The sequence below is a fragment of the Eleutherodactylus coqui genome, chromosome 4, assembly GCF_035609145.1.
Source record: "Eleutherodactylus coqui strain aEleCoq1 chromosome 4, aEleCoq1.hap1, whole genome shotgun sequence".
NCBI classification, from domain to species: domain Eukaryota; kingdom Metazoa; phylum Chordata; class Amphibia; order Anura; family Eleutherodactylidae; genus Eleutherodactylus; species Eleutherodactylus coqui.
This window is the reverse complement of record NC_089840.1, coordinates 4707106-4721954: the sequence shown is the minus strand read 5'-3', so window position 1 is coordinate 4721954 and position 14849 is coordinate 4707106. Positions and strand designations below refer to the sequence as shown.

General features: G+C 46.3%; 1 protein-coding gene across 2 annotated transcripts; it reads left to right on the top strand.

Moving 5' to 3' along the window:
* The first annotated feature begins 2798 nt into the window (after positions 1–2798).
* Positions 2799–13056, top strand: RIPPLY3 (ripply transcriptional repressor 3). Of its 2 annotated transcripts, none has more exons than XM_066598519.1 (4): positions 2799–2900; positions 6726–6789; positions 9583–9641; positions 11999–13056. In XM_066598519.1, exons 1-4 carry the CDS (start codon positions 2821–2823, stop codon positions 12246–12248), a joined length of 453 nt encoding a protein of 150 aa, XP_066454616.1. In that variant the 5' UTR covers positions 2799–2820; the 3' UTR covers positions 12249–13056. The 2 variants fall into 2 exon arrangements, with proteins under 2 accessions (XP_066454616.1, XP_066454615.1); XM_066598518.1 differs by having other exon boundaries at positions 2801–2900; positions 6723–6789.
* Positions 13057–14849: the final 1793 nt, after the last annotated feature.

The window sequence follows — 14849 nt, the reverse complement described above, 5'->3', positions numbered from 1 at the left end:
GGGGGGTCTGCTGACAACATCTAGTAGTGGGGGCTCTGCTCACAATATATTAGTAGGAGGGTCTGCTGACAACATCTAATAGGGGGGGTGCTGACAACAGTTAGTAGTGGGGGTGCTGACAACATCTAGTAGTGGGTGGTGCTGACAACATCTAGTAGTGGGTGGTGCTGACAACATCTAGAAGTGGGGGTGCTGACAACATCTAGTAGTGGGGGTGCTGACAACATCTAGTAGTGGGTGGTGCTGACAACATCTAGTAGTGGGGGTGCTGACAACATCTAGTAGTGGGTGGTGCTGATAACATCTAGTAGTGGGGGTGCTGACAACATCTAGTAGTGGGGGTGCTGACAGCATCTAGTAGTGGGGGTGCTGACAACATCTAGTAGTGGTGGTGCTGACAACATCTAGTAGTGGGTGGTGCTGACAACATCTAGTAGTGGGGGTGCTGACAACATGTGGTAGTGGGTGGTGCTGACAACATCTAGTAATGGGGGTGCTGACAACATCTAGTAGTGGGGGGGGGGGTGCTAACAACATCTAGTAGTGGGTGGTGCTGATAACATCTAGTAGTGGGGGTGCTGACAGCATCTAGTAGGGGGGGTGCTGACAACATGTGGTAGTGGGTGGTGCTGACAACATCTAGTAATGGTGGTGCTGACAACATCTAGTAGTGGGTGGTGCTGACAACATCTAGTAGTGGGGGTGCTGACAACATCTAGTAGTGGGGGTGCTGACAGCATCTAGTAGTGGGGGTGCTGACATCATCTAGTAGTGGGGGGTGCTGACAGCATCTAGTAGTGGGGGGGGGGTGCTGACAACATCTAGTAGTGGGGGTGCTGACAACATCTAGTAGTGGGGGTGCTGACAACATCTAGTAGTGGGGGTGCTGACAACATCTAGTAGTGGGGGTGCTGACAACATCTAGTAGTGGGGGTGCTGACAACATGTGGTAGTGGGTGGTGCTGACAACATCTAGTAGTGGGTGGTGCTGACAACATCTAGTAGTGGGTGGTGCTGACAACATCTAGTAGTGGGGGTGCTGACAGCATCTAGTAGTGGGGGTGCTGACAACATCTAGTAGTGGGGGTGCTGACAACATCTAGTAGTGGGGGTGCTGACAACATCTAGTAGTGGGTGGTGCTGACAACATCTAGTAGTGGGGGTGCTGACAACATCTAGTAGTGGGGGTGCTGACAACATCTAGTAGTGGGGGTGCTGACAACATGTGGTAGTGGGTGGTGCTGACAACATCTACTAGTGGGTCGTGCTGACAACATCTAGTAGTGGGTGGTGCTGACAACATCTACTAGTGGGTCGTGCTGACAACATCTAGTAGTGGGTGGTGCTGACAACATCTAGTAGTGGGGGTGCTGACAGCATCTAGTAGTGGGGGTGCTGACAATATCTAGTAGTGGGTGGTGCTGACAACATCTAGTAGTGGGGGTGCTGACAGCATCTAGTAGTGGGGGGGGGGGGTGTGCTAACAACATCTAGTAGTGGGGGGGGGTGCTAACAACATCTCTTATTGGGGGGGTGCTGACAACATCTAGTAGTGGGGCGGTGCCAACAAATATAGTAGTGCGGGTGCTGACAACACCTAGTAGTGGGGGGGGGGGGGGGTGCTGACAACATGTAGTAGTCCTAGGGTTGCTGACAACATGTAGTAGTGGGGTGTGCTGACAACATGTAGAAGTGTGTGTGGGGAGGGGGGGGGGTGCTGACAACATGTAGTAGTGGGGTGTGCTGACAACATCTAGTAGGGGGGGGTGCTGACAACATCTCTTATTGGGGGGGGTGCTGATAACATCTACTAGTGGGGTCTGTGCTGATAACATCTAGTAGTGGGGGGGGGTGCTGACAACATGTAGTAGAGGGGGTGCTGACAACATCTAGTAGGGGAGATCTGCTGACAACATCTAGTAGTGTGTGGGGGGGGGGGTGCTGACAACATGTAGTAGTGGGGACGATGCTGACAAAAAACATCTCGTATTTGGGGGGTGCTGACAACATGTAGTAGAGGGGGTGCTGACAACATCTAGTAGGGGAGATCTGCTGACAACATCTAGTAGTGTGTGGGGGGGGGGGGTGCTGACAACATCTCGTATTTGGGGGGTGCTGACAACATGTAGTAGTGGGGGCGATGCTGACAAAAAACATCTCGTATTTGGGGGGTGCTGACAACATGTAGTAGTCCTAGGGTTGCTGACAACATGTAGTAGTCCTAGGGTTGCTGACAACATGTAGTAGTGGGGGGTGCTGACAACATCTAGTAGGAGGGGTGCTGACAACATCTCTTATTGGGGGGTTGCTGACAACATGTAGTAGTGGGGTCTGTGCTGATAACATCTAGTAGTGGGGGGGGGGGTGCTGACAACATCTAGTAGGGGAGATCTGCTGACAACATCTAGTAGTGTGGGGGGTGGGGTGCTGACAACATCTCTTATTGGTGGGGTGCTGACAACATCTACTAGTGGGGGGGGGGTGCTGACAACATGTAGTATTGAGTGTGAATGCTGACAAAACGTAGTAGTGGGGGGGGGTGCCTACAACATGTAGTAGTGGGGGTGGTGCTGACAACATCTCGTATTTGGGGGGTGCTGACAACATGTAGTAGTGGTGAGTGTAGCCGCCTCTGCTTCGCCTTCTGGCAGTTGAGTCTAGTGACTGGAGAAGTGCACCTTCTACAATCCCCTGGGGGTCCGGCATCCTTCTTCCTCCCCCTCACCTGACCGGCTGTTTATTTTAGGTGAGAGCTGGAGATAAAGCAGCCTGAAGGGTCTTCCAGTCAGTTTCCAGCAAGCGGAGGTAGAAGCCGGATCTATGGATCCTGCACACTGTGCTCTGAAGACCACTGCGGCCCCCCTCTGCCCCAGCACGAGGAGTCCTGACCAAGGAGTGGGGTAAGTGGCTCTTCATTCACTATGGCCCCTCCATTCCCTGTAGCCCCTTCATTCCCTGCCGCCCCTTCATTCCTTGCCGCCCCTCCATTCCCTGTAGCCCCTTCATTCCTTGCCGTCCCCTTCATTCCCTGCCGCCCCTTCATTCCTTGCCGCCCCTTCATTCCTTGCCGCCCCTTCATTCCCTGTAGCCCCTTCATTCCTTGCCGCCCCTTCATTCCCTGCGGCCCCTTCACTCCCTGCCGCCCCTCATTCCCTGCCGCCCCTTCATTCCCTGCGGCCCCTTCACTCCCTGCCGCCCCTTCATTCCCTGTAGCCCCTTCATTCCTTGCCGCCCCTTCATTCCCTGCGGCCCCTTCACTCCCTGCCGCCCCTCATTCCCTGCTGCACCTTCATTCCCTGCGGCCCCTTCACTCCCTGCCGCCCCTCATTCCCTGCTGCACCTTCATTCCCTGCGGCCCCTTCACTCCCTGCCGCCCCTCATTCCCTGCTGCACCTTCATTCCTTGCCGTCCCTTCATTCCCTGCCGCCCCTTCATTCCTTGCCGCCCCTTCATTCCCTGCCGCCCCTTCATTGCTTATCGTCCCTTCATTCCTTACCGTCCCTTCATTCCCTGTCGCCCCTTCATTCCCTGCCGCCCCTCTCCTGGAGATTCTCCTTGAATTGAACTTCATTGCTTTTTCTTATCTCTTTTCTCCTTTTCTCCGTGCGGCTCTCTAACACTGACGACTAGACGTAATTAGTGTAAGTTTTGTTGGGAGTCTTACGGCAGAATACGTTTCGGACTTTACGGAATGTCTTGTGTTTTACGTGTTATTTGCGGTATTACGTCTCCTGTTTGTTATAAAACACCAGCTTTCTGGCTGCGGAATTTAATCTTGCGGTTTTGAAGTAAAGCCGCAGATTTCAGCAGCTGCGGATTCAGCGCCCTTAGGGTTAACATCGTGATGCAGAAATGTCCGTCCGGACTAATCCCGTCCCGCGTGACGCTATGTGCGCCACAACGTCCATGCACTTTTATGTAAAACCGCAGATAACACATGTTAGGGGCCGTGCTCTCTGATTGCTGGGGTCCGATCACAGGGACACCCACCACTCCTGACAACGGGGGTCTTGGAGGACCCCTATATGAATAGACCGCTGGTTGATCACGCACACCGCCACTCCATTCATTCCAATGGGAGTCCTGGAGATGGCGGAGTTTAAGCATTTTGGCGTTCCCATTGGTCCCATCGAGCACCGCTCCATTCTGGTCAGGACCTTTGGGATTACTGGGGTCCCAGAGGTCGGACCACCACCGAGCAGAGAGTGATCCCCTATCCTGTGGACCCTGAATCTAGCGGATAACTTTCACTCATTCATGGCACATCACCTGTCATGAGTTAACTCAGCTCTGCTACATCTTACTTAGTAAAGGGTTGGCAGGAAGGCGACTGCATATAATTGTGTCAGCAGGGATTCAGCTCTGAGACATAACGCAGACTTATCCCCCCTCTACCCCTTAATTATGGGATTAGTGCGTCTCCTCCGGGCTGGGGGGCTTTGTAGACTCAGTTATAAAGAAGTGGAGCAAAAACCCCTCGGATAGATGATGGTGAGTATAATACTCTCCCCAGCGGGACGAAGTATATAGTATTATATATAGCAGATCATAGTATATAGTGTTATATATAGGGATAGATAGATAGATAGATAGATAGATAGATAGATAGATAGATAGATAGATAGATAGATAGATAGATAGATATTAGATAGATAGATAGATAGATATGAGATAGATAGATAGATAGGAGATAGATAGATAGATAGATAGATAGATAGATAGATAGATAGATAGATAGATAGATAGATAGATAGGATAGATAGATAGATAGGAGATAGATAGATAGATAGATAGATAGATAGATAGATAGATATGAGATAGATAGATAGATAGATAGATAGATAGATAGATAGATAGGAGATAGATAGATAGATAGATAGAAGATAGATAGATAGATAGATAGATAGATAGATAGATAGATAGATAGATAGATAGATAGGAGATAGATAGATAGATAGATAGATATGAGATAGATAGATAGGAGATAGATAGATAGATAGATAGATAGAAGATAGATAGATAGATAGATAGGAGATAGATAGATAGATAGATAGATAGATAGATAGATAGATAGATAGATAGATAGATAGATAGATAGGAGATAGATAAATAGATAGATAGATAGATAGATAGATATGAGATAGATAGATAGGAGATAGATAGATAGATAGGAGATAGATAGATAGATATGAGATAGATAGATACGAGATAGATAGATAGATAGATTAGGATTAGATTCATATAAAACAAACAATGATATAGGTAAAATGGGGAGATCTTTCCAGGCTTTTCTTCTTCTGGTCTCCTGATCAGTGCCTTATACAAATATTAACCTGACGCTGACACTAAAAAGTCAAGTCCAAGACTGCTGCAACATTGCGTCTAATGCAGTGAGTGTCCAGTTAAAGGGGTTGTCCCGAGGCAGCAAGTGGGGTTATACACTTCTGCATGGCCATATTAATGCACTTTGTAATGTACATTGTGCATTAATTATGAGCCATACAGAAGTTATCAGAAGTTATTCACTTACCTGCTCCGTTGCTGGCGTCCTCGTTCCCATGGTGCCGACTAATTTTCGGCCTCCGATGGCCAAATTAGCCGTGCTTGCGCAGTCCGGGTCTTCTGCTCTCTTCAATGGAGCCGCTCGTGCAGAATGCCGGCTCCGTGTAGCTCCGCCCCGTCACGTGCCGATTCCAGCCAATCAGGAGGCTGGAATCGGCAATGGACCGCACAGAAGAGCTGCGGTCCACGGAGGGAGCAGACCCCGGCGGCCATCTTCAGCAGGTAAGTATGAAGACGCCGGACCGCCGGGATTCAGGTAAGCGCTGAGCGGTTTGTTTTTTTAACCCCTGCATCGGGGTTGTCTCGCGCTGAACGGGGGGGGGGGGTTAAAAAAAAAAAAAAACCTGTTTCGGCGCGGGACAATGTTTGTTACACATGTACATGCCATAAAAACCAGGACTTAAAGGGGTTGTCCCGCGGCAGCAAGTGGGGTTATACACTTCTGTATGGCCATATTAATGCACTTTGTAATATACATCGTGCATTAATTATGAGCCATACAGAAGTTATTCACTTACCTGCTCCGTTGCTGGCGTCCCCGTCTCCATGGTGCCGACTGAAGCCTTCTTCTCCTTCCATTAGACGCGCTTGCACTGTGCGGTCTTCTGTTCTATTGAATGGGGCCGCTCCGGCGTGCTCACGCCGGAGAGCTGGTCTGCGCATGCGTAGAAGACCTCGGCGGCGCGAGCATGCCGGAGCGGCCCCATTCAACAGAACAGAAGACCGCACAGCGCAAGCGCGTCTAATGGAAGGAGAAGAAGGCTTCAGTCGGCGCCATGGAGACGGGGACGCCACCACCGGAGGGGGTAAGTGAATAACTTCTGTATGGCTCATATTTAATGCACGATGTACATTACAAAGTGCATTAATATGGCCATACAGAAGTGTATAGACCCACTTGCTGCCGCGGGACAACCCCTTTAAGTCCATGTTCACATTGCCACGTTCATTAGCACATCATGCAAGAAAGCCGATGCACCCCAATATAGTCCACGGTGTCTGCTCCGCCCTGTTCATGTCTGGTAGATGTTGGGTCTGGCGCCATTCCCCTTGTTCGGCTCCTATGGAATAACGAAACAAATCATGAAAAATCTGAGCTCAAATGTGAGAAGGGAATTAGTGGAGCATCATTACACACTCATCACACTGCTGTTTTTCAGTAGCCCAACTCTATGGAGGCCCTGGATGTTGTCATCTAGAGACGGAATGTCAGAGGGGCAGATACTGGTAAGACAGTCATTCTATCTATCTATCTATCTCATATCTATCTATCTATCTATCTATCTATCTATCTATCTATCTATCTATCTATCTATCTATCTATCTGTCTATCTATCTATCTCATATCTATCTATCTATCTATCTCCTATCTATCTCATATCTATCTATCTATCTATCTATCTCCTATCTATCTATCTATCTATCTATCTATCTATCTATCTATCTATCTCATATCTATCTATCTATCTCCTATCTCTCATATCTATCTATCTATCTCATATCTATCTATCTCATATCTATCTATCTCCTATCTATCTCATATCTATCTCCTATCTATCTATCTATCTATCTATCTATCTATCTATCTCCTATCTATCTATCTCATATCTATCTATCTAATATCTATCTTCTATCTATCTATCTCCTATCTATCTATCTATCTCCTCTCTATCTATCTATCTTCTATCTATCTATCTCATATCTATCTATCTATCTCATATCTATCTCATATCTATCTTCTATCTATCTATCTCCTATCTATCTATCTATCTCATATCTATCTATCTATCTCATATCTATCTCCTATCTATCTATCTTCTATCTATCTATCTCATATCTATCTATCTATCTATCTATCTATCTATCTCATATCTATCTATCTATCTCCTATCTATCTCATATCTATCTATCTCCTATCTATCTATCTAATATGTATCTTCTATCTATCTATCTCCTATCTATCTATCTATCTATCTATCTATCTATCTATCTATCTATCTATCTATCTCCTATCTATCTATCTCATATCTATCTATCTATCTAATATCTATCTTCTATCTATCTATCTATCTCCTCTCTATCTATCTATCTATCTATCTATCTATCTATCTATCTTCCTTCTATCTATCTCATATCTATCCTTCTATCTCATATCTATCTCCTATCTATCTATCTTCTATCTATCTATCTCCTATCTATCTATCTTCTATCTATCTATCTCCTATCTATCTTCTATCTATCTATCTCATATCTATCTATCTATCTATCTATCTATCTATCTATCTCCTATCTATCTATCTATCTCCTATCTATCTCATATCTATCTATCTTCTATCTCATATCTATCTTCTATCTATCTATCTCATATCTATCTCCTATCTATCTATCTCATATCTATCTCATATCTATCTATCTATCTATCTATCTATCTATCTATCTCCTATCTATCTATCACATATCTATCTATCTCATATCTATCTATCTATCTATCTCCTATCTATCTATCTCATATCTATCTATCTCATATCTATCTCCTATCTATCTATCTATCTATCTCATATCTATCTATCTATCACATATCTATCTATCTATCTATCTCATATCTATCTATATATCTATCTATCTATCTCCTATCTATCTATCTCCTATCTATCTATCTCATATCTATCTCCTATCTATCTATCTCATATCTATCTATCTATCACATATCTATCTATCTATCTCATATCTATCTATCTATATATCTATCTATCTATCTCCTATCTATCTACCTTCTATATATCTATCTCATATCTATCTCCTATCTATCCATCTCATATCTATCTCCTATCTATCTATCTCCTATCTATCTGATATCTATCTATCTATCTATCTATCTATCTATCTATCTATCTATCTATCTCATATCTATCTATCTATCTATCTTCTATCTATCTCCTATCTATCTCCTATCTATCTCCTATCTATCTATCTATTTATCTATCTCCTATCTATCTATCTCCTATCTATCTATCTCCTATCTATCTCATATCTATCTATCTATCTATCTATCTCCTATCTATCTATCTATCTCCTATCTATCTCATATCTATCTATCTATCTATCTATCTATCTATCTATCTATCTATCTATCTATCTATCTTATATCTATCTCCTATCTATCTATCTCCTATCTATCTATCTATCTCCTATCTATCTATCTCATATCTATCTCCTATCTATCTATTTATCTATCTCCTATCTATCTATCTATCTATCTATCTATCTATCTATCTATCTATCTATCTCATATCTATCTCATATCTATCTATCTATCTATCTATCTATCTATCTATCTATCTATCTATCTCTCTCCTATCTATCTATCTATCTATCTATCTATCTCATATCTATCTCCTTTCTATCTATCTATCTATCTATCTATCTATCTATCTATCTATCTATCTATCTATCTATCTATCTATCTATCTATCTATCTATCTATCTATCTATCTATCCCATATCTATCTATCTGGTTAGCTGTCTGTGTATCTTAGATTTTTAGCGTTTTCTACCAGTAATACAAGAATTGCATTTGGTCGTATTCTGCCCTTTCCGGTAGCAGTGAATGTACTGCCCATCGGTGTCCAGATGACGGTCGCGCTCTTCTTCTTGAGGACAGGACGATCGCGTTCCGACAGACAGTAGCATTTCTGAATACGCCCGCAGTCACACGAGGAGCCGCTGGTCATCTCTTGTGTTGAGACTTTACTGGATCCCATTTTCAGCTCTCTAATCCCAGACTGATGGCGCTTGTAGTACCACAGGAGCCGCTGCAGACAATCACATCATGTCACTCCAATCAGTCAAACTGGATCAGTCGGAAGATATTTCTCTGCGAGGAAGTTCTGCTCTGCAGGTGGTTAATGGGGCTGATGACATGTGGACATTTAATGTCTGTAGCGCAGAAGTTTAGGGTTTAAACTGTTTAAGTTTCTCTAGAAAACATATTTAGATGAATTTTATGTTTTTCATCAACAGAGGACTGATAATGAGAATGCTGGAAAGAAAGGAGCGCTGGGGTTTCAGCACCCTGTAAGGTAAGCGCCAGTAAGTGAATGTCCGCCCTCCGCTGATATCTTATTATACCTTTATATAATGGGCGGGGCTTCATTTTGTAAAGCAGAGCTCCAATTGATCCCCTCCTCCTCTCCATGCTGGACTCAGAGGGACAGTCCTAGAGTTTGGGGACTGTTCCATTGTTTCGGTAGGCATGCCATATGGGCCAGTCTCTGCTCTATCTAGATACAGTTGAATACAATGGCAGCCATCAGCTCCTTGCTCCACCATTCACTTTGGCAATAGTTGATTGCGGAGGGGGTGCGCAATAACCCATCCTTGCTGAGAAGGACGAGCAACCCAACAAGTTCTCTCCAGTAGCAGGAAAAGCCAACGGCCGGCTGAGTATCCTGCACACAGGGAGGAGCCAGGAGGCGGGGCTTGTTGGACCCTTATGGAGCAATGGGGAGAAGAGAGCTGGAGTCTGTGAACCTAAGGAGGAGGGAACACTGAGCAGGCATAATCACTGTGAGGGGCAATATGAGCCGGCAGGGCACTATCAGTGCATGGCGCACTAGTCGGACAGATGTTTAGGCCACTAAGGGGGCCTTCACACTGCGAGGAAAATGCACAATTTCCCAGAGCTGCGAGAAATTGCAAAATTATGAAGCCAATGGCTCCATGCACGCTTGCGATGCAGAAGTTAAAACAAAATTGCGGCATGTCCATTCTTTTTGGGATCTCGCCCATTGTTTCCAATGGGGTCTGCGGCAGCAGCTCCAGCCCTGTTAAAATCAATGGGACACGATCGCGATCCTTTGGCACTCCTGTGACAGCAGTGGTAGGGGACTCCCCGTGGCGAGAATTTTCGAGGAGGGCTTGAAATATAAGCCCTACCCCAAAAATAGTCCATAACTGTAGAAAAAATAAAATATAAGAATATATCACCTCAGTAGCGCTGTTGTCTCCGGCGCATCTTCTTGTAGGTTCCCGGCACTCCTTTTCTGCTCCTTTTTTAGCCAAAAATTGAAAATCTCCACCTCTTGAAGCGCTGCCTCTGATTGGCTGAGCGCTGTGACCAATCAAAGGCAGCGCTCAGCATTGAATGACAGCTATAAGTGCATGGGGCACTAAGGTGGCACTATCAGCATGTGGAGCAGTATTAGTGTGTGGGACACTATCAGCATGGGGCTCTAAGGGGTCACTAGCAGTGTGTTGGACCCTATGGGGGCATTATAAGCATTTGGGGCACTATCATTGTATGGTACATTATCAGCATGTAGGGCTCTGTGAGTGTGGGGCACTAAGTAGACGCTATTAGCGTGTATGGCACTATCAGTATGTGGGGCACTAAGGGGACACTATCACTGTGTGGGGAACAGTCACTCTGGGGCAGTGTCAGCATGTGGGGCTGTAAGGGACGCTATCAGTGTGTCGGGGAGTATCAACATGTGGAGCACTATGACTCTGTAGGGCACTATCAGTGTGGGGCACTAAGGGGACACTATTAGTTGTGTGGGGCTCTATCACTCTGTGGGGCACGGTCAGAATGGGGTACGATCAGCATGTGGGGCACTAAGGGGACGCTATCAATGTGTGTATCCCATATCGACATGTAGAGCACTATCACTCTGTGGGGCACTATCAATGTGTGCAGCAGTATTTGTATGTGGGGCACTATCACTGAATGGGGTACGATCACTCTATGGGGACTGTCAGCATGTGGGGCTGTAAGCGGACACTATCATTCTGTGGGGTACTAAGGGGCACTATCAGTGTGTGCAGATGTGTCAGCCTGTGGGGCACTAGCACTGAATGGGGTACTATCACTCTGTGGGGCACTATCACTGAATGGGGTACTATCACTCTATGGGGCACTATCACTGAATGGGGTACTATCACTCTGTGGGGCACTATCAATGTGTGCAGCAGTATTTGTATGTGGGGCACTATCACTGAATGGGGTACGATCACTCTATGGGGCACTATCACTGAATGGGGTACTATCACTCTGTGGGGACTGTCAGCATGTGGGGCTGTAAGCGGACACTATCATTCTGTGGGGTACTAAGGGGCACTATCAGTGTGTGCAGATGTGTCAGCCTGTGGGGCACTAGCACTGTGTGGGGCACTACAGGGGCATTATCAGTGTGTGCAGATGTGTCAGCCTGTGGGGCACTAGCACTGTGTGGGGCACTACAGGGGCATTATCAGTGTGTTAGGCACTTTCTGTGCAGCACTAACATAAAGAATTGCAGCGCTAAGCGCACCTCATGAGTTTTCCCTCTTTACATTCTTTGAAGGTTGGGAGGTATGCCGATCCTCCATATCGGCACGGGGTTACATGATGCAATTGTCATTGGCTGTATTCTCACACTCCTCTCTTTGCATTTCAAAGGCTTTACATGCCAAAGTCGAAGTCAGAAGAGTATCTACAAGACATGGGGAAGAGAGTTCTCTCCAATTTCCCAGTACAGGCCACCATACACTTCTACAACGATGATTCTGAGTCTGAGGAGGAAGAAGACGAGGAGATGGACTATTACAACTATTATCACAATTGCAAAGGTTTTCCAGGAAGGGAGGCTGGAAGCATGGCGGAAAAGGACTCTGCATATTCCTCAGGAACTAAACAGACCACCAAGTAGCTGAACTGCACCCAAAAGTCGTCACATAAAGACTAGAGGTGGAGCAATTGGCTATAAAGTGCCAGTGGGGCCTTTATTTTTTCCTTCCAGCTGCCATGAGTATGAGGCCACCTTGTATTTTAGGAAGGTTCTTGTGGAATGAGGTAAGTCATCCCCAAGAAATGACTTACTGGTCTGTCAATCAAGCCTTGTGGGTATAAACCTCTCATGGAGTGAAAGAACAATGGATGCCTAGACTCGGAGATTAGAGGGTAACCTCTGAGTTGTACCAACTGCTGCAGGACAGACGGGTTTTGAGAACCCTAAAATGGAAGATCATATAAAAGGCGTGTGGTTGTGTTCTATGATGTGGACAGACGGACAGACCGGTGAAGCCTCAGCCCATCCAAATATTATGTAAAAGTCTCCTTCAGCTGCAGGAGACTTTGCTACAACATGGCGCCAACGGTTGGAGGTTGGAGCATTTTTCTACATGTTCTGCCAATAGTCGGTTCCATAAAACACAAAGCAATGAGCGGAGGGCCGGTCACCCTGGAAAGACCACCCATAGTGGGGAGACAATCCTGCTGCCAACTCAGCCAGACAACCTCCACCCAGGAGATGAAGGAAAGGCGGACAGAGCTGTCTACATGCAGATGTGCAACCAAGTGATTCACCCATATACGTCCAAGCCTCGGGAGACCCTCCTCACCGCACCACTACCGCTTTATTGTAAATGTTTGTATATGTTGTAATTACAGCACTATTTTTTATTATAAATGTTATAAAATGATTCTTTTTGCTTTTGACTATTTATATTAATGTAATAAACTAGCTGGATTAAACTGGGGGATCCCATAAAATAATAGAAATACCATGTTTACTAAGGCTATTGGTATTGTATACACAGGATGGAGGAAGGGGGTCCAGAATGTCCTCACACCCTCTCACGTTCATACATGTTGTTATGTTGTGGCCTTGTGCCCCCCTCATTCTGCACTCAGGACCCCATAATGACAAAGTGACAACAGAATCTCTTTACATTGTTTAATAATGAAAACTCCCATTTAGTGCTGACATAAGTATTCACACCCTGTACTCAGGTGGATAGCATATTCAGGAAAGCCAGAGGTTGGTAGGTCAGGTAGCAGTATGGAAGAGCAGCTAGTGGGTAAGTTTGACTACTTGCTGGGAGTACAATAAGGTCGCACTGAAGGAGAGACAGGGCCCGGTTTATATAGTGCGGCTAATCAGTGGGCGGTGGAGCTAATTAGGAGCAAGAACTGGAGAAGGTTAGGCAGGGGAGCTGTCCAGCAGGCTGAGCAGCTCGCCAGGGAGAGACGCCGCCTAGAGCAGGGAGTTCCCAGGAAACCCTGACACTAGTCCCTTCCTTCCAGGATGGCCTCCGGACATCCTAGGGGACGACTTTCCTGCAATGGAACTCCCCTATGAGCATGAATCTTCTCCTAAGAATCTTCTCCTAGGCCCTACCCTTAAACTGTACAAGGTATTGCAGTTTACCTCTCTGCGTTCTTGAGTCCAAAATGTTGTCCACCACAAACTCTTCCTCCCTCGGACCCTCGCTGGTGGAGGAGGTGGCTGGCTTCTTCTCGAAAAGGTGTTGTCAATGAATGGCTCCAGTAGCGCCACATGAAACACGGGATGGATCTTTAGTCTGCTGGGGAGTTCCAAGCAGAAGGCAACCTGACCGACCTTCACAGCAGTTTGGGAGAGGGCAAATGCATCCTCAGAATACTGGCTGAAAAAGCCTTGTGCGCAGCGCCGCTCCTTCCGTTCAAAAGCCAGGCAGCCGGACTGAAAGCAGACGGACATCATTTTAGTCAATGGGGTCTGGCCAGCGCTGTTCAGTTCTGTCCAGAGACGGAATGGAGTAGGAAAGCGGAAGGCCGAGCGCAGGGGTGAAACCACCCTACGGCCTCATGTCCACAGAAAAGTGTCATTTTAAAAATCTGTGCGAGTCTCCCACGTGCGATCCACGCCCAAAGGGAAACATTGGGCACCCGCAGGTAATTAAATACCTGTGGATGTAATTAAATACCTGCGGATGTCACTTTTCCCCCGCGTGCAGATCACACATGCGCAAGCAAAAAAGCGCAGCATGCTCCATTTTCTGCGGTTTTCCCCGCACGGACGGCTTCCACAGCCTCCATTGAAGTTAATGGAAGCTGTCCGATCCACAACACAGCCGCGGATGACAATGTGGCTGTGCTGTGGATCCGCGAGAAAGCAGAAGATTAAAGAAAAAAAGCACGGCGCATGAGTCTGGTACGTCGCCGGAACGCCTGGACGCATCTGCCATGCAGAAGAAAGAAGACCCAGCTGTGACGGCGGGGACTCGCCCAGCATCCGGACAGGTGAATTCCCCTGGAATCCATGCGTACCCGTGGACATGAGGCCTAAGTGGTCTGAGGCTCTGAAGAGTTGGCGGACCCCCTGTAAATATTGATATGCAGATTATAACAGAACCTAAGGAAATACATAGAACTATCTGCTTGTATGGTCGCCCGGCTTTATCTGCTTGTATGGTCGCCCGGCTTTATCTGCTTGTATGATCGCCCGGCTTTAGGGTCAAACAGGATAATACATCTGGAATATCTATAA

Bases quoted from the DNA above. Each gene is read 5' to 3' on its own strand.
- RIPPLY3 (XM_066598518.1), top strand. From the start codon at position 2,821: ATGGATCCTGCACACTGTGCTCTGAAGACCACTGCGGCCCCCCTCTGC. The intron at 2,901-6,722 runs GTAAGTGGCTCT...GCTGTTTTTCAG, and splicing joins AGTCCTGACCAAGGAGTGGG to TAGCCCAACTCTATGGAGGC. The intron at 6,790-9,582 runs GTAAGACAGTCA...TTTCATCAACAG, and splicing joins TGTCAGAGGGGCAGATACTG to AGGACTGATAATGAGAATGC.